Source organism: Ischnura elegans (genome assembly GCF_921293095.1).
Source record: "Ischnura elegans chromosome 13 unlocalized genomic scaffold, ioIscEleg1.1 SUPER_13_unloc_4, whole genome shotgun sequence".
NCBI classification, from domain to species: domain Eukaryota; kingdom Metazoa; phylum Arthropoda; class Insecta; order Odonata; family Coenagrionidae; genus Ischnura; species Ischnura elegans.
This window is the reverse complement of record NW_025791660.1, coordinates 4171022-4188510: the sequence shown is the minus strand read 5'-3', so window position 1 is coordinate 4188510 and position 17489 is coordinate 4171022. Positions and strand designations below refer to the sequence as shown.

Sequence of the window (17489 nt, the reverse complement as noted above, 5' to 3'; positions counted from 1 at the left end):
TTGGCTGATGACTCGAGAGTCTTTGGGCCATTAGATTCATTTAGTGCCTTCCCATTTGAAAACAATCTGCAAGTAATCAAAAAACTTGTTCGCAAACCATTAAGGCCTCTCCCACAAATAGTTAGACGACTGCAAGAATCATCAATCAGGCTTACGGTTCCCACAGATGAAGAACCACTCTTGAAACAGAGAAGGAATATGGGCCCATTGCCATTTGGGCTAGAAGAGCCATGTTTCAAAGAATTTAAAAATAAATTTTTCAGAGTTACGGATCAAATTCCTAACAATTGCGTTATTACACACGATGGAGCAATTGTTGTGATATATTGTTTTGCATCAAAAGACTCATTGCCTTCATTTATGGGAAGGAGTTTCAGCATTGTGCAGGAGTATTATGGTGAACCTGCATCCTCTACATGCATTGGCATATATAGAGTTAAGAAATTGGGAGAGTGGAGTGTGTGGCCTGTGAGTGACATTAAGTGCAAGGTGGTATTAATACCAGTACGAAATAGCCAGGAATATTATGTAGCTGAGTTGCTATATCATTAGTGTTAAGGGCCCTGAGGTGGTGTGAGCAGGTTTGGAAGAGATTGGGGAAAAGTTAACGATGGTAATCACATTTCAGAATGCAGTGGTGTGTTGCAGAATTTTTCCCACATAGACGCCACAGCGAGATGTCTGTGGAAACAATTCCATGCTCCTGGGTGAGGGAGGATGGTGGAGAGCTATTTGCATTCTACCCTCCAGCATCTTTTACTCAGGCTGCAGTCAGAGGAGTTGTAAGGAACTGCAGAGCTCCTGAGGAAGGTTGGGAGAAACTGAAATTAAGATACTGTACCAGAGAATTTGGTAAGTGGAGCAATTGCCATGACAGAATGCCTATTTTTCTTTACTTTATAAGTGATACAGTTCCTTCCCTTAAATTTTTATGTTGTCCTTCTCTCATTCCGAACGATTTATTTCCTCAGATTCTCTGATAGAAGCAAGAGCGTTGGAGGCAGAAGTGGAAAACTGCCCAGATACGGACTTGGAGACATTTGCCTCCAATTTTTCAAAACCGGAAAATAAGAGAAAGAGAAAGCCGAAAAGATTTTCCTACCCCGGTGAGTCGAGTGACTCCTTGAGTGATAGTGTCTCTACGGAGAGGAGTTTACCAATTGATGACCTTCCTTCACCCCCTGGTATGTCTATTTATGCTGGAATCGCATGTTACTTACGAATCGCATTTTACATCATTACTAATCTTCTTTGAAATTAACTATCTCGGCAATAGTACATTCGTTAGAGGAGAAAATTTCTCTTCTAAAAAAAGAGCATTTATACATAATTTTCTATTCAAATTCTTGTAGGTTTCATGTTCGTTTCTTTTTTTTTACACAGAAGGTTTAGCCACAGGTGCAGCAAAAATTCTAAGTGCTACAGAAGGCATTTCTTCTGCTTCCCCAGTGAAACGGGCGATGCAGGAGAAAAGAGTGGCAAAAACAACAGCAATGCCTGGATCATCAAGGCGTGTGCTTAAAGCCATACCATCTAATATGGGCCTTTCCAGACACATTGGAGAAGATGCAACAGTGTTGAGGCATCCCACAGGTACTGTTACATACTTGTTTGATGGTTTGATATTCTTTTGATGACTTACTTATTTATTTGATGTTTGAAAGTAATGGTCAGTGTATGTAGTTTTCACTTGTGCACTCAAAATCAGTCCCTGACCAAGAGAGATCCATTTTATTGTATTTTACCAAATGGAAAGCAATTTCGAGGACACAGAATATTAATGTAAAGATTCCCTTTGGTGAAGTGGAATGAAAAGTAGTTGGCTTTGCTGGAGTGATTATGTTGATGCATGGAGGATTTTTGCTGGAAGTGTAATGCATTCCTTTTCTAAATTCCATGGAAAATAGCCATGCCAAGGAGTGCTGCCAGTGTAAATCAAGGAGGAGATGGGAGACTGACTAAACGAGTGGGGTTTCCTGGTGCTGGTAAACGTGTTTTTAATGCCGTTCCAGAGCAGATGGCCGTTTCAGGAGATATTGGAGAAGATGCAGCCGTGTTGGGGCATCCCACTGGTAGTGTTACATAATTGTTTAATGATTTCAAATTCTTATGATCACTTACTTATTTATTTGATGATTGAAAGTAATGGTCAGTGTATGTAGTTTTCACTTGTGCACTCAAAATTTGTCCCTGACCAAGAGAAATCCATTTTAATGTATTTTACCAAATGGAAAGCAATTTCGAGGACACAGAATATTAATGTAAAGATTCCCTTTGGTGAAGTGGAATGAAAAGTAGTTGGCTTTGCTGGAGTGATTATGTTGATGCATGGAGGATTTTTGCTGGAAGTGTAATGCATTCCTTTTCTAAATTCCATGGTAAAAGCCATGCCAAGGAGTGCTGCCAGTGTAAATCAAGGAGAAGATGGGAGACTGACTAAATGAGTGGGATTTCCTGGTGCTGGTAAACATGTTTTTAATGCCGTTCCAGAGCAGATGGCCGTTTCAGGAGATATTGGAGAAGATGCAGCCGTGTTGGGGCATCCCACTGGTAGTGTTACATAATTGTTTAATGATTTCAAATTCTTATGATCACTTACTTATTTATTTGATGATTGAAAGTAATGGTCAGTGTATGTAGTTTTCACTTGTGCACTCAAAATTTGTCCCTGACCAAGAGAAATCCATTTTAATGTATTTTACCAAATGGAAAGCAATTTCGAGGACACAGAATATTAATGTAAAGATTCCCTTTGGTGAAGTGGAATGAAAAGTAGTTGGCTTTGCTGGAGTGATTATGTTGATGCATGGAGGATTTTTGCTGGAAGTGTAATGCATTCCTTTTCTAAATTCCATGGTAAATAGCCATGCCAAGGAGTGCTGCCAGTGTAAATCAAGGAGGAGATGGGAGACTGACTAAACGAGTGGGATTTCCTGGTGCTGGTAAACGTGTTTTTAATGCCGTTCCAGAGCAGATGGCCGTTTCAGGAGACATTGGAGAAGATGCAGCCGTGTTGGGGTATCCCACAGGTAGTGTTACATAATTGTTTGATATTCTTATGACTTATTTGATGATTGAAAGTAATGGTCAGTGTATGTAGTTTTCACTTGTGCCCTCAAAATTTGTCTCTGACCAAGAGAGATCCATTTTGAATTTCTTTACCCAATGATAACCCATTCAGAGGACATAGTTGTGCAAAGATTGTCTTAGGTGAAGTGGAATGAAATGTAGTTGAATGAGTGCTGAGAAATTGAAGCATGTCCACAGCTCCGAACTTAAAGGTAGAAATATAGCTGAGAGAAAGGCTGTAGTATTTACTCATTTCTACGAAATTTGAACATTTTCTGTTATTTGCAACAATTTCTTTTGAAAAAAAAGTTTGAGGAAGAAATAAAATTTCCTGCTGTAAGTTTGGTCTACTATATTTCAGTTTTTCGCTCCATGAATATTTAATTTGTCATGATGTAATGTTATCCTTTCTCTTTTTCATCTTAGATATTATTGCAGCAATTGGAAAGCTGAGGGGGTACATTTCTGTCCAGAACGACAAGATTGTCGACAAAATTGAATCCCTTTCTGCGAGAATTGAGAGTATCTTGCTCGTAAGAAATGACTCTCCCAACCTGGGGAATGCAGAATATGAGGCTCTTCACATACTCTCTGCAACCTCCCACGAAGAGCTTAAATGTATTGAATTGGAGTTTTATTCCAATGCGGAATACAGGAAGTTTTTGGTATTATTTTTACTTTCCCATTTTCAAATTTTCTTCCGGTGTACCAAATAATGTCAGGGTCATTCAGAAGAGAAAACATTTGCAAATTTTTGAAAGTGACTTATTTTTGGCAATTGTTAAGCACAACTCAAGCCACTTCCACTGATAGTAATTAATTTTTTTTCCTTGGTTAGGTTGAATACTTAAAGAAGAGATCAAGTAACTTGATGTATAAATGTTCTGGAGGGGACCAGATTTCTGCGGCCACTACGAATTGTATAAACGATTGTTGCACATCATTGATGACTAATGAGTTGGCAGTCAAGTACTCAATGACCGGGAGATTTTCTGGAAAAGTGGCTTTTGAAGCTACTTTTCCATGTGCTATTGATATTATTTTAGGTATGTTCTCTTTTGAAAAATGCCTTTAGTTACACACATCTTGAAAATTACCTGGCTGTACCTTATTTTATCTTTTCAGTTGCTATAAATGAGAAAGTTCTGCCGGGAAGTGTAATAGATCTGGCAAAGGCGAAGAATAGGATAGGAGAATGGTTGAGGCAGGCCAAAAGGCGGACGGAGGAGGAAAAGGCAGCAAGGGCAGCCCAGTACCTGGCCTCAATGAATCCAGGCTTTGAATGGAATGGCAGTGCTTTGTGCTTTGGCAATGACTTTGAGCCTTGTTAAATAAAAAATATTTAAAAAATCTATTGCATATGGTTTAATGATTTTATATTGGTGTGTTGAAATGTGTACAGTGTATGTTTCCTACAATGTTGACATATAGTATGAATGGAAAACGTTGCCCTGCTGGTTGACCATGATCATTTTGATGGAGTTATCTAATATTATTCGAGAAAGGGTTGGGGGTTTAACTATGCTAGGAGTGAAGGAATTCATATTGTAATGGGGTTAAGTTTTTCTAATAGTTTTTAATCTTGCCACAGCATGACGAGCCCTTGCTATTACCCTTTTAATTGTCTGTGGTTCGCTTAAGTACGCACTTTGCATTTGTTCACGCGGGGGCCAAGGGTTACTTGTTGCGAGTTATCGATTCCTATAATGTACGGCTTGGGTTCGATATTTCGAAACCGTAATGCTATCGATCGTTCGATATATTCGATTCAACAGATGCTGTATTCATGCGCCACCAGCTGGCTTGTATCTCATCATCCACCACTTGTAGCGGACATTGCACGCGTTGGTATCTGACGAACCTACCGTACGTCAGGGGTCGGTATCTGGCGCCAAAGCGTGACAATGAGTTACGGTATACCGTTTGGCATCAGCTGCTATCAGTGTGCGAAGTAGATACAATGACCTGTGTGCCATCTGGGATATAACAAATTACTCTTTACCATGTAGTTTATTTCTTTTACATGTAACTTATTTGAGTCTTGTTGGGGGAAATCATCTTGCAGATGTAACAAAAAGAATGTTAACACGGTTTATTATATCGCCTGGTGTGTGGAGTTTGCGTGTATCAGTGAAAATCTTCCTTAGTGGTGGTAAGGTAATATTTTTTACTATTTTTATAGAACCCTCTTGTTGAGCGTAAATAATGAGCATAAATCTCACCCTTGAGCAGGCCAAAAAGCATCTTAAATGTTGTTTTTCAATTTCAAGACTTATTTTTCCACATTTGGTATTTATGAATTATTAGGCATTCCTATCCTAGGGCCTCAGTCAACAATTTTGCCTGTAAACCGTGTTCCAAATCTCAATATTTTAACCATGGATGCACCAATGCGCTGTATGAAAAACAATACATTCCATGCAGTCTGTCAGTAATACTGCCTACATCCCTGCACTTTTTATTTTGTTGCTGAGTAAGTCTATGTATCAATATTCTTGTTTTCATGTATTTATATAATTTAAAACAGTCTCTTGCCTGTCTTTATGAACCATTTTAAAGTATATTTGGCATAACCACCAGTTCTAAGTGTAAGATATACACAAAAAATAAGGGTGATTGCTAACATTACAGCACATTCATTGCAGAGGCTGTACATAGGAACCAAATATTAAAGGATGCCTCAGAGATGGACATCCAGCTGGCCATCTCTTTGCTGCGCCGTCACCCTTTTAGTCGCCCTCTGCGACAAGCAGGGATACTGTTTGACTTTCTAGTCCCCATTCCCAGGGAATGCTTTCCTAATGAGAATGACCAAGAACTTGCAACAATCAGAACTAAGTCTATTGTGATTTCATCATGTTTGCTTATTCGCAATCCATGCATTCCAATATCTAAATGCTTTCACAAAGTGGGATACTGAATACTAAAATGTTTTGTCACAGGTTAGAGCAGTGTAAAAAACTGATGTTCCAATAGGAGGGTAGGAGAAGCAGAGTAAACCCAATAGCTCTTAAATTAAAAATTTAAACATTACAGGGTATATTCCGTTGCTGTGCCACTATGTTGTAATAGTAGTTCAACCATTGCTACAGCATCCACCACGTAGCCTAGAAGACCCATCTTCAAAGCACTGGATACAATTATTTAACTCATTTGTGTCACGCAATGCTACGTCTTAGTAATGCATATTCCCTCCACAAAGTTCAACCACCACCAGCACTCCACTTGAACCAGGAATATTCACCTTCATCACTATAATATCTTACAACTGCCCACGATGAATTCTGAATCAATGACATTGACAAGGATCAAAAAATGTTGCATTGCGAATGAAGTGCACTGCAACAAAGACAGTGAGGTGTGGGACAGAGAAAGTGATTTTTCTCAGATTTAGGCGATAGCAACAAAAATTAAAAAAAACTGTTATGATACAGATATTCATCAGTGATTCTTGGTTTTAATTCCTCGAGAGTAATGACATTTAATTTCATAACGTAAAAAATGCTATCACCTAGAGCTTTCTCATGTGATGCCAAGATGTTCAGGTTTTGCAATTGCCCACACCTTCAGCTCATTAAGCAGACCAAACTACTGCTATCAGGCATCTAGAAGGTATTAAGAGCAATCTGTTTTCATTTAACTTGCCGAAAGACTTCTGTAATTGAATAATAATGGATTGAAATTGCAGACATTTTTGAACTTAGGTGGTTGGATATCAGGATGGCGATATTGATGCGTAAGGCAATAAGTTCATGCGAAAGACACACAGGAACACTTAACTTTAGCAAATAATTTTGACTAATAGATTGTACATTCTTGCCATGATAGAGTAATGCAACAGTAAGAGGTAAAATTGAGTTTTTGTTTGCATTATTTACTTCATGAGCCAGCACAAAAAATATGGGTTGCTTGAGATACACGAGGGACCGGCTTACTTAAGTACATACTATCTCTTCATACTGTAATTCAGTTCCACACTGCATGTTAGCAGTGAGTTATGTAGTTAACTGTTTTCTTGTATTTCCTGTTTCTATGACTATGATCCATTTCATTTTTTTACTTTTAAAATTCAAAAGAAGGTAGTAAGATCTATGCATTATGATAAGTTCAGGAGCCATGGCCACCCTCTTTTTAAAAAGTTAGAATTTCTTACTGTACCATGTATTTATATTTTATGTGCATGGGTTTTTACAAGGGAAAAATTTTCTTTGTTTCTGAAAAACATGTGCTACCAAGAACAGAATACTAGACAGGTAACTTATCCATATCTTCAACAAAATTGTTAAGTCTCTTCTAGGAGGGACCCAGAGTTGTGTATTAAACTGCGCAATGCCCTTCCGGTGCATCTAAAAACACTCCAACAATGTCTGTATTTAAATGCCAGTCATTCATATAGTCAGTCATTTTGTCATTCCTATAGTCAAAGTTTTTTTAAAGTGTGTAGGATAACTTCTTTTAGTTTTAATCTAACATATAAATTGCACTCCTGTAATGCCTCCAGGATGGAATAAATTATTATTTCCCATTTTTATTACATAGGAACAATAACTTTCACAGTTATTGTGACACCAACCCTTTTAGTCGCCTCTTACGACAAGCAGGGATACTGCGGAGGTATTCTCAAATCCCCTCTCCGCAGGGAATGCTTTCCTAAACAGCTACTATTAAATGCTTGTTACACTTATGAGTAATTCTGATGTTTTTTAAGAATAATGCATAAGCAGGCTAGGTCTTTTATTGTGAAACTTCGAAAAAAAATAATAAGAAGTTGCTAATTCAAAATCAACATTTTTATTACAACTGAAAGTAACATTGCACATGAATTGCACATATTCTCTTCCAGAGTTAGGAGAAGAAGTGTGACTGCAATGTAGAGGTAAAGGTATTCCAGTATATGCAGATTGTACAAAAATTAACGTTTTAAGGAAACTAATTTCATGGCCCACTGTAGTGCAAGTATAGAGAATATACACTTTCACAATCGAAGACCATGACATGATCACATCAACAACCTAATTAAATGTGATTTTACAAATTAATAAAATTCTTAACTGTATACCTTGAAATGTCTGTGGTAATACTTACTGACAGTTACTTTACTATAAGTCATCCAGTAAAATGAAGTAGTTGACATATGTTTAAGTATTGCAACACAGTTACCAGCAATTTAAGGTTGATAAGATTCTTTTGCACGAGCAGAAACAAAGGAGAGATTAATCTTTATTTATCACAATCAATCGAAATTTTGTCAGCAAAATTTACCAAAGGTTGTTTCACATTTTTTAGTGTTTCGGGTAAAATAGTTCAAATTCAGGCCACTTTATTTCTTTCAACAGCTATTTCATTCGTTGCTTTCCTATTCCCGAGGTGAGATTTGTTAGGTAAGATACTTTAACAGTGAAATGCACAGGTGGACACCATGGGTTTCACCTCTTGATGTTTAGTTGTGTGCAGGGCAGATCCGGACTGCTTTCTTGACATTAAATCCAGTCTCTTCTGTGCCTGGATTAAGATGAATGTCTCATACTTAAGTACTTCTGGGTTAACATCCATATATCACTTCACAGCCTCGAGCTGAGCCTCTGGGACTCTTGAGGCATGGCTCTCTTCAGAGTATCCAAATGTTGTTTGGATAGACAAAAGGAAGAGATTTCCTGTTGTCCTAGTTCGCCTCTGCTCTGCCCTTTACATATCTTAAGAAATCCATCTGGAACAGTCAAGTAAAGAATACCTACATGAGAATAATTGGAAAAACAAACTGGATAAACTTAAAAACTGCCGCATAAAATTATATGTATTGGGAATGATGATTATGATAATAATACCTATTAAGCATATTAGGAAATTTAATATTTTTATAATGTGGGTATACCACAGTTCTAAATATATAAGACCCTAGAGGCAATTCCACAGCTGGCACTGATGAGACTACATAACCACTAACCACTTCTAGCCATTGCCTAGAGATGTTACAGCATTTTGCAGCCTCTTATTAATGGGAGCAGTGGGAAGGGAAGTGGATGAACAAGAGACTGTTCAGGCTTACTGAGGGTACAGATTATACCAGAGGTTACATAGGTGTATTTCCAATGCAGCAACACCACGTCAGTATATACCATATATGTATTCTCCTGTACATCTGTGGAGCATTGCAGAAAACGAGAACATACTACTTATGACCAAAGCCCTGGTACACCAATGCAGCTGCCAAAAAACTATTAATCAAAGTAAATCTCTAAAGCACCATGTTGTGCTGAAGGATATGCATCAAATTTGCAGATAAAAATGGTGACTTGCAAAAAAATACCACCTTAGAATATGAAGCCATCGCTGAGAGAATCATTTCATCTACAAGATGGTTGGTGGAATTACGGCAGCCGCCGGATGGAGAATGAAATGTGCTGACATAGACATTCAATTTTTATGTACATAGTACCTTACTACCATGCATACATTATTGATGAATTAAAACAGAGAAATATTAAAAGAGACTATCCCAACTTAAGTGAGAGACAATGCAATGAATTATCAACTACTCATGAAAAAACAAATGCATAAAATTCAACAAAAATTTAATTCATTTGATAAAAAGTTTTGGTGGGTTACGCATACAAAACGTAAACAAATTAGAGTTGAAAATAAGGAGATGAATTTACCACTTGAGGCTTTTGAACATGAATGCATTATATTTAAAAATCCAATTGAACTGGGTACATGCCAGCAGATCCCTTCAGTTTCACCAACTGGCAGGATCCCCAATCATGGATGCCCTAATGTCACCATAACTCAAGACCCCTCCTAAAAAGGCCCCATTCCCCTAAAAAATACTTTTCCCGTTAACATTCACGATAACACAGAAACCTGAAATCAAAGATTGAATGAGAATCTTCCACCCCTCCATGGGACAACAGAGTTCCACATTCCTGTGTAAAAAATTGCTGGAATGGGTAGATAGGCTATACAAGTGTACTTCAACAAACCTCCTTCAAGAGCCCATGCATTGATACATGATGCAATATGCTTCTTATTACAGCACACACTGGCAGCATGGCATGTAATGATATATTTGCTAAGCTAAAATTAAAAAAATATGTTTCTTGCTGTTATGGCTTTTAATTTTTTTAATACATGCATTAAGTATTAGTGATTCATAGTCCTGAACAAAACATTCCCCACCAGCCATACAGTACTGCCATGAATTTCAACTAATGCCAAAATGATATCAAATACCTCATACAAGGGATCAGGGTAAGTTGATATGATGTGAATAAATTGTACAATAGCATACTCCAAAGAACCTTCTTTTTGGAGCTCATGCATTAATATATCATGCAAGGTGCCTCTCATGAAGGCAAATGAATTGCCACTATTAGACTAAAATAAATCTATTTTGTAATGATGATCAGTTTGTTAAATATCCGTTCCCACTAAAGCACTTATACCAATAAACACATGATCAGGTAACACTCGCGTTTCGTGCACACACATGATTGAATGCAAAAACAACCAAGCTTTTCAGTTAACAGAAGAATTTACTCGTAACTGATGGGTCCGGCTGTGGAGATGACATGGTGAGTTGTCATGATGGACGTTAAACTTGGCAGTGGACAATTGATTATCAGCAAACAATAAAATATAGTGAAATCTCTGGGAAGGAATTGAAAATAGCCTCTCAAGAAGATTGCAGGACAAACAGTTAAAGGTATGTTAGGCTTTGACAGGGAAAATGAAAGTGCAACAACAATACCCGGAGGGAAGATCAGCTAATCAACACCCCCCTCCACAAACCACAAAAGAACAGTATTACAATGCATTTATTCAAGAATTAAAAACTTCTTCCTCTCACGCACCAGCTATTGAAATCGAGAGCGGCTTCATAGGCTAAAATGGGTTTAATTTAACTGCTGTCAGAGTGCATTTTAAATTATAATTTAGTGACTTCTACAACATTTTCAAGGCCACTTATTTAGTAAAGCCTAAATGTTTTCACTGCGTTTGATAAGGAAACAGCTATGGTGACATTGACCAAAAACGAAACACCGTGGAGATGGAAAATGTTTTTCAGAATCGTAATGTACAGTAATATCCATCACATCCCGAGTTTAAATAACCACATAAGGAAATGTAAATGCTTAATTGGTATAACAATGTGTTATGGAAGGAAAATAAATTCATTTAAATATAAGCTTTTACAATTGCTATGGAAATAATAGTTATGGTGTACAGGTCGCTTAGTGACGCAATTTTTTGAAGCACCCTTACATGGCTGAATAAAGGAATATATTGTATTCCTGAATCAATGTATCAAAATGAAATTAGTCTAAATGATTTTGATTCCAAATACAACGAACACATTGATGCCAAAATATTTCCTCTAGATTCGAAGGAAATCAGCAGTTCATTTAATGGAAAAAAAGTTTCAAAAATATTGTGAACACTACCTTTGTTGTGTACCTGAGAACTGGAAATTACTCATCAGCTGATGAAATCTAACTTTCCTCCCCAAGTCATTGGATCCTATTGATAATATCATTGGAGAATAAAAGCATCCAACATCCAGCAAAACTCTCTGCAATTCCGTCATGCTCTGGCCGTATACGCAAAGTCCAATGGCAGCTGGATAACTTATGAGCAAAGGAAGCATTTAGTACAGAAAATAAAATGCATTAAAGATTCGTTGAAAAGAGAAAAACTTCCCCTGCCTCTCTCAAGGTTGTACCACAGAAGAGACACCCACCACACAAAATGGCTGTCTCCCACCATTATGTGCCCGTAAATCTGGGGTCTATCCATGGAGAATCAAAATCAATCACATGTGGAACACTAGCGATTGACTATGAAAAGGTAAGTGTGGCCACGATAGGTAGGGTATAGATCAGCAAACAACTCCCCCATCCACACCTCGTAAAAATACACACCAACAATGTAATTGGTTGAAAATCAGGAGGACCTCTGTCTCTCATCTCCCGATTGGCATAACGAGCTACTCTTAAGTTCAAACAGGCAACCGGGAAAAAAATGTTAGTGACCTCTGCATTATTTCCAATGCCACAAACACATTCATGACAAAATGCTCAATTTGAATACACCTATGGTGACAATGTAAAATGAACACAGTGAACATGCGTAAAATGTTTTTAAAAATCAAGGAATCCAATTATATGCCCATACTTCATATTGAGTGACAAATTGAGGAAATATTTAAATCACAGGAAGTCAACATGGAATAGCAAAATGGCAATTCATTGAACACATTGCTAATTTGTAAAATAACAATAAAATCCATGCAAAACAGAACTTTTATAGTAAGTACATAAATAAGGTTAAGTAACATTGTTTGCCGCAAAGCACCTTTACATAGTTGATAGTAAAGAAATAAATCATGTGACTAATTCAATATAATTAAAAAGATATCGCTTTCAGTGTATTTAACCTTTTCTCAACTAAAGACGACAATATATGTGTGGACATTTCTTGACCCAGGAGACGAAAGCCGCATTTTTTCTTTGGAGGATTTCTTATGCAAATAAATGAATGCCAAATACATACGTTTCCTAGCTCTCCCCCTTTTATATAGGGGTTCCTGGGGGGGGGGGGGGGCATAAGCCCTCAGATGTGAAGCCATGCCTAACGGTACTCTTTCAGCATTTAGCCATCATGTCCTGCCCAGCTTCGTCAATTTGCCATAAGGCTGCATGTTAAGAAAATATTGAGCTTTTCTGAAACCAGTGGCTTCACCTTGCATTCTTTAGACAAATGAATCCTTTACACATATTAAATGCAAAAACAATGACTTTCGACCTGTGATTTAATGTCTGATAATGAAATACATGAATGCATTTTGGTGCAATGAAACAAAATTTGTACACATATAAATTTTGAGAATAAGGCTGGTGACGTAAATATAGGTGCTGATATTGACGGAGCCTTTGAAATACAGGACGAGACATCTGGTGTAGTGCATCATGGCGGTCCTCTTTCGAAACACCCAATAAAAGGTATTAGTACTTTTCATTTAACTCATTTTCAAAAATCAATGTTGTGTCCTAAGTAGAGGAAGAACTAAAATATTGCATTAATGTTTTCTCCTTATTCTTTAGGCGGAATTTGAGGAAAAAATAAAAAAAGAATTGAGTTGATACTCTTCAATTAAAAAATTTCACCAGGTCTTCTAATGATTTTGTATGAGAAAAATTACGTATTTCTCAAATACATATTCTATCGGTGACAATAGGCATATTTTGGGTCTGTCAATAATAGATATCAGAAACTTTCCGTTTTTTAATATTTTAGGTTATCACTGACTTTCCCAACAAGATAATGGTCGAAAGAAGACGATAAGGCGTGAATTTGGTAAGGAAATCATTCAGCCAATGTATATTTATATCATTGAAAAAATAAACTTTTCAAACAAATCCTATCTGGGCGAAACCCTGGCGAAAAAGAATGGTAACATTTGTGTAACCTAATGGTAACTTTTGAGTGTACCATTAGTGTAGGAAAATGGTAAACTCTGTGAAGGCTGTGTGTAACCATAGTGTACATAGTTATAACTCCAGTGTACAATCTGTGTAACTTTGTGGTAAAGTGGCCCAATCTGTGTAGGTTTTGTGTGTAACTTGTGTAACAACTGGCGCTGAATTGTGTACAGTGAGTACAGAGCCTGCAGTGGTACATGATGTACACTATAGTACCATTTAGTACACAGGTGTACAATAATGGTAACAAGGGTACCATGCAATTAGGATTAAAATTAAAAACATAAATGCAGGAATGTTTAAAAATCAATCTTTATTGCTGTTTGAAGAAGAACTATAAACCATCAATTGTTGCCTCCTCTACTCCCTCTTGATGATCTTGATAGTTCCTGTTAAATGAAAAAGTAAAATTAAGAACATTTGTCAAGCAAAATTTTATAACTTGATAAAATGGACAAAAATTTGGTTTAATGCATAACATTACACTTTCTGTCAAAACAATCTTTCTTTTTTTTAATGAAATGAAACAGTGGTTGAGAGAACCTTATTTTTCACAACATTTTCATGAATAACAACCCCTTAAGTTACTGCTCATATTTATTATACCTCATACCATGTTGATTCCAGCCAACTTATATTAAGCCAATAGGTAAAATAAAATTTGAAGTAACTTACGAAGCCAGGCTCCTGAGATTTTCTTCTTCCCCAAGCCAGTGTTATGTCTTCCATTTAAATCGCTGGCCAGCTTTGACAACATGGTCATCACCTCTGCGGACTTTTGTGCAACCATTAATCAAACTCATTTGGTTATTAACAGAAAAATAAATTCTAGTAATTTTATGCATTTATGTTATCACAACTCTATTTATTTTCTAACAGAATTTTAAAAGAAGCCACACTAATAAACAGCTTCAGAATACTTCCACAAAGATATCAAATTTAGGAAATTTAATATTTTTATTCAATATAACTTATAAGTTAAAACACCAATTGACATAATATGGGAAAATTAATTACACACTAATGCTGCAAAGAAGTGAGAACTGCACTACTGATTAGGATGATCAATATGATGGCCTTTCTTCTAGGCAGGGGCGGATCCAGGATTTTTTTCTGGGAGGGGCACAAGGAAGGCCGTATCCAGGATTTTGTTCTGGGTGGGGCACAAGGATACCTCGTGTTACAAAACGAACGCAATGATAATGGGGCCGTATTAAAAATCTTGCATAATTTTGAGGGTCTGGGGGGGGCACGTGCCCCCATGCCCCCCCCTGGATCCGCCTATGCTTCTAGGCATCCCTAAATTTGTCATGTCTAAGCCAATGCTTTGTGTAATTTTCTAATTCCTTAGATAAAGCACCTAGGTGATAAAGTCGAACTGCATCTGTAAAAGGGGTATTCTCTATGACAATGATATCAACAACATTTGGTCCAATTAATCATCATAGGTAATTCATAAAATTTTTGAAGGATCAATTTATATGGAAAATAAGGAAGAGATATGTTAGACAATAACTTATGTAGTGGGAATGAAGAGCTTAATAAGAAATAAGTCTTACTGAAGAAAGGGATAGATGTTTTTGGGGTGTTTTCACAAAGAAATATCCTTTTGATTTAGAATTGCCTCAGATAGTATCTCTCCTCTAATGATGAAAAAATGTAATATAAAACTTACCTAAAATTATTGTTTTCAGGCCAAACTAAGAAAATACTCTTTTATTTTTGTAGCCTATCCAGCTATAGTTGGCTTCCAAGATGTCTTTCATGACATACCGGATAGTTCGTTAAAATCATTTATTTAGAAGTGTTGCCTCCAATTAGGGCCAACTTGGAAATCTGCAATGAAATTAACAAAGTATATACATTGTAATCTTCATTTTCAAAGGTAGATGCGTTATGTCTTTCACAGAATTGTAAATATTCATGATGATAATATGTTATAGGAATCTGTCGCATGAGACATTTTGTACAACGATAGTTTCACCAGCATTATTGCCAGCATCTTCAGGTCTTACCGACAATTCAGTTATGTCCTGTTATGTACACTGCATTCACAAACTGACATCCAATATATATAAAAACCAGTTGAAATATTATTTTCCGAAGATATTATTTCTGCCCCAATTCCAACTTCTACTGAAATTGCCAGCAAATTGTGAAAATTGATAACATTATAACTCTTTATGACTTTCATTGCAATTTAGGCATTCGTAAAAAATGTACTGAAGCACAAATCAATACCTAAATGATAATGATCGGAGAGAGCTAAATTGATGGCTATGTTTTGAACAGCTTATTAATTATTATTATTCTTCGACGTATTTCCAATGGTTATACATTTTCAAGAAAAAACTCTTCGTATACGATTTAATTGAGGTTGAGACTGATACTTTAATGCCATAACTAACTGCTAACAAAGTGGATTCTTCTGCGAGAACCCTGATATTTCCACTTAATCGGTCTGAATGGATTGTATTCTTACTATGGCCGCGAAAGCAAAGATCATGCTAAATTGTAATTAAACTGTGAACGTAGTAATTAATAATCTTAAATACTTATTGGACAGAAATTAGCGGTTCATTAATCGTATTAGTACATACGAAAGATTACATGCACAACCTCGGTGATTTACTAACGAATAGAAAAAATGTTCCATTTACTTACATTTACAAGGTCAGCTCAGCAGATATGTGTTGATGCTGACAAGGATATTTTCTTATATCTCTCTTCGTGCCGCTAGGATCCACTTTACCCGGTAATTCAGTACACAGAAACAGACAGGAACTTAATCCGGCGTCGATTTAAAAAGTCCCTGAAATGGTATTCTACCAATTCCTTTTTGCCAGTCTTCATTGCGAAACACGGATTATTTACTTCTTCCATTGCGTACTTCAACGTAAATTTGCTTGTAAAATATAAGATTCTACAGCATAGCTTAATTCGCAAAGTCACAAAATACAGTAGCTGCGAATGTTTCAGCGCCACGGCTGTTGGGCTGTTGGGACATGGTATGCAAGATGGCCGCCGGTCGCTTTAGACTTTGGCGCAAGTTTCAAAATACGATATTTAATCCTTTATATTAAAAAATAATAATTACATAATATAATGGTATCGCAACTAGGTAAAATTGTGATGACATTTGTGTCCCCAAAAATAGTGATTGATGTGTATATATTGAGTACACTTCTGGTGCATGAATAGACTGGTAACTTAGTGGTACAATCTGTGTAACATCTGATGCATCACATTGAGTACGGTTGTGGTATCAATGATGTACAGGATGTACGATTTGTGTAACTTTGTGAGTAGAAAAGTGTAGTAAATGTGTAATTTTACATAATTTACCATATTTTTACACATATTTGTTACACAGATTTTTCGCCAGGGAAATGACAGATTTGTAAATCATGGCCTATATTTGATGACTTGATTTAGTTATAAATTTTTATTATTCGTCATACTTGCGCATCATTTGTCGATTGATGAGAAAATGATACCTCACTTCGCCGCAGTGCAAAATTGTTCTTTAAAAACAAGCCTTAGATTAGGCTTTAAACTTCGGTGATTATGTTCTTCAGACGACTTTAGGATTCAACCAGGCGGTGGTAAACGAATTTGATCGAAAGTTAGGAGAGGAAGCAAGTGTTATTCTGGAATTTCTCAAGGTTTTCCCCGAACCTTCTAATGATCGCATGTTTTTCAATGACTTCTTTATATCGTGTATACTTTTTATTGTTTTGAAAGACAAAGGATTTTTCACACTGGAATGCGGAAGTGTCTGATAGAATTTAGTAAAACCGTCGGCATAAAACCGAGAGAAACATGAAAATAAGCATCCTGAAAATAATAATCCTGAACCCTCTTATAATTTCTCAATATTTTCCCTGATCCCACTAATCAGCATATGTTTTTCAATAACTTCCTTACATCTTAAAAAACTAT

At 36.6% G+C, this 17489-nt stretch overlaps 2 protein-coding genes and 1 long non-coding RNA gene across 3 annotated transcripts; 2 read left to right on the top strand and 1 right to left on the bottom strand.

The window, feature by feature from the left end:
• Positions 1-585: 585 nt before the first annotated feature.
• On the top strand, positions 586-2454 carry LOC124173255. The gene is made up of 5 exons (XM_046552774.1): positions 586-852; positions 972-1184; positions 1384-1593; positions 1908-2072; positions 2386-2454. The coding sequence occupies exons 1-5, from the start codon at positions 630-632 to the stop codon at positions 2442-2444; spliced, it is 870 nt and encodes a 289-aa protein (XP_046408730.1). The 5' UTR covers positions 586-629; the 3' UTR covers positions 2445-2454.
• Positions 2455-2473: 19 nt separating this feature from the next.
• On the top strand, positions 2474-4421 carry LOC124173254. The gene is made up of 5 exons (XM_046552773.1): positions 2474-2550; positions 2865-3029; positions 3496-3734; positions 3908-4115; positions 4195-4421. The coding sequence occupies exons 1-5, from the start codon at positions 2496-2498 to the stop codon at positions 4398-4400; spliced, it is 873 nt and encodes a 290-aa protein (XP_046408729.1). The 5' UTR covers positions 2474-2495; the 3' UTR covers positions 4401-4421.
• Positions 4422-7841: 3420 nt separating this feature from the next.
• Positions 7842-13882, bottom strand: LOC124173240. The gene is made up of 2 exons (XR_006868470.1): positions 11524-13882; positions 7842-8776 (listed from the first exon to the last, which is right to left on the bottom strand). It is a non-coding gene; the product is annotated as an uncharacterized LOC124173240 (long non-coding RNA).
• Between the last annotated feature and the right edge of the window lie 3607 nt (positions 13883-17489).

Excerpts from the sequence above, each read along its gene's own strand:
- LOC124173255 (XM_046552774.1), top strand. The coding sequence starts at position 630 with ATGCAGTGGTGTGTTGCAGAATTTTTCCCACATAGACGCCACAGCGAG. Across the intron at positions 853-971 it reads ATACTGTACCAGAGAATTTG|ATTCTCTGATAGAAGCAAGA; the intron begins GTAAGTGGAGCA and ends TTATTTCCTCAG. Across the intron at positions 2,073-2,385 it reads CGTGTTGGGGCATCCCACTG|CCATGCCAAGGAGTGCTGCC; the intron begins GTAGTGTTACAT and ends CCATGGTAAAAG.
- LOC124173254 (XM_046552773.1), top strand. The coding sequence starts at position 2,496 with ATGGCCGTTTCAGGAGATATTGGAGAAGATGCAGCCGTGTTGGGGCAT. Across the intron at positions 3,735-3,907 it reads CGGAATACAGGAAGTTTTTG|GTTGAATACTTAAAGAAGAG; the intron begins GTATTATTTTTA and ends TTCCTTGGTTAG. Across the intron at positions 4,116-4,194 it reads TGCTATTGATATTATTTTAG|TTGCTATAAATGAGAAAGTT; the intron begins GTATGTTCTCTT and ends TTATCTTTTCAG.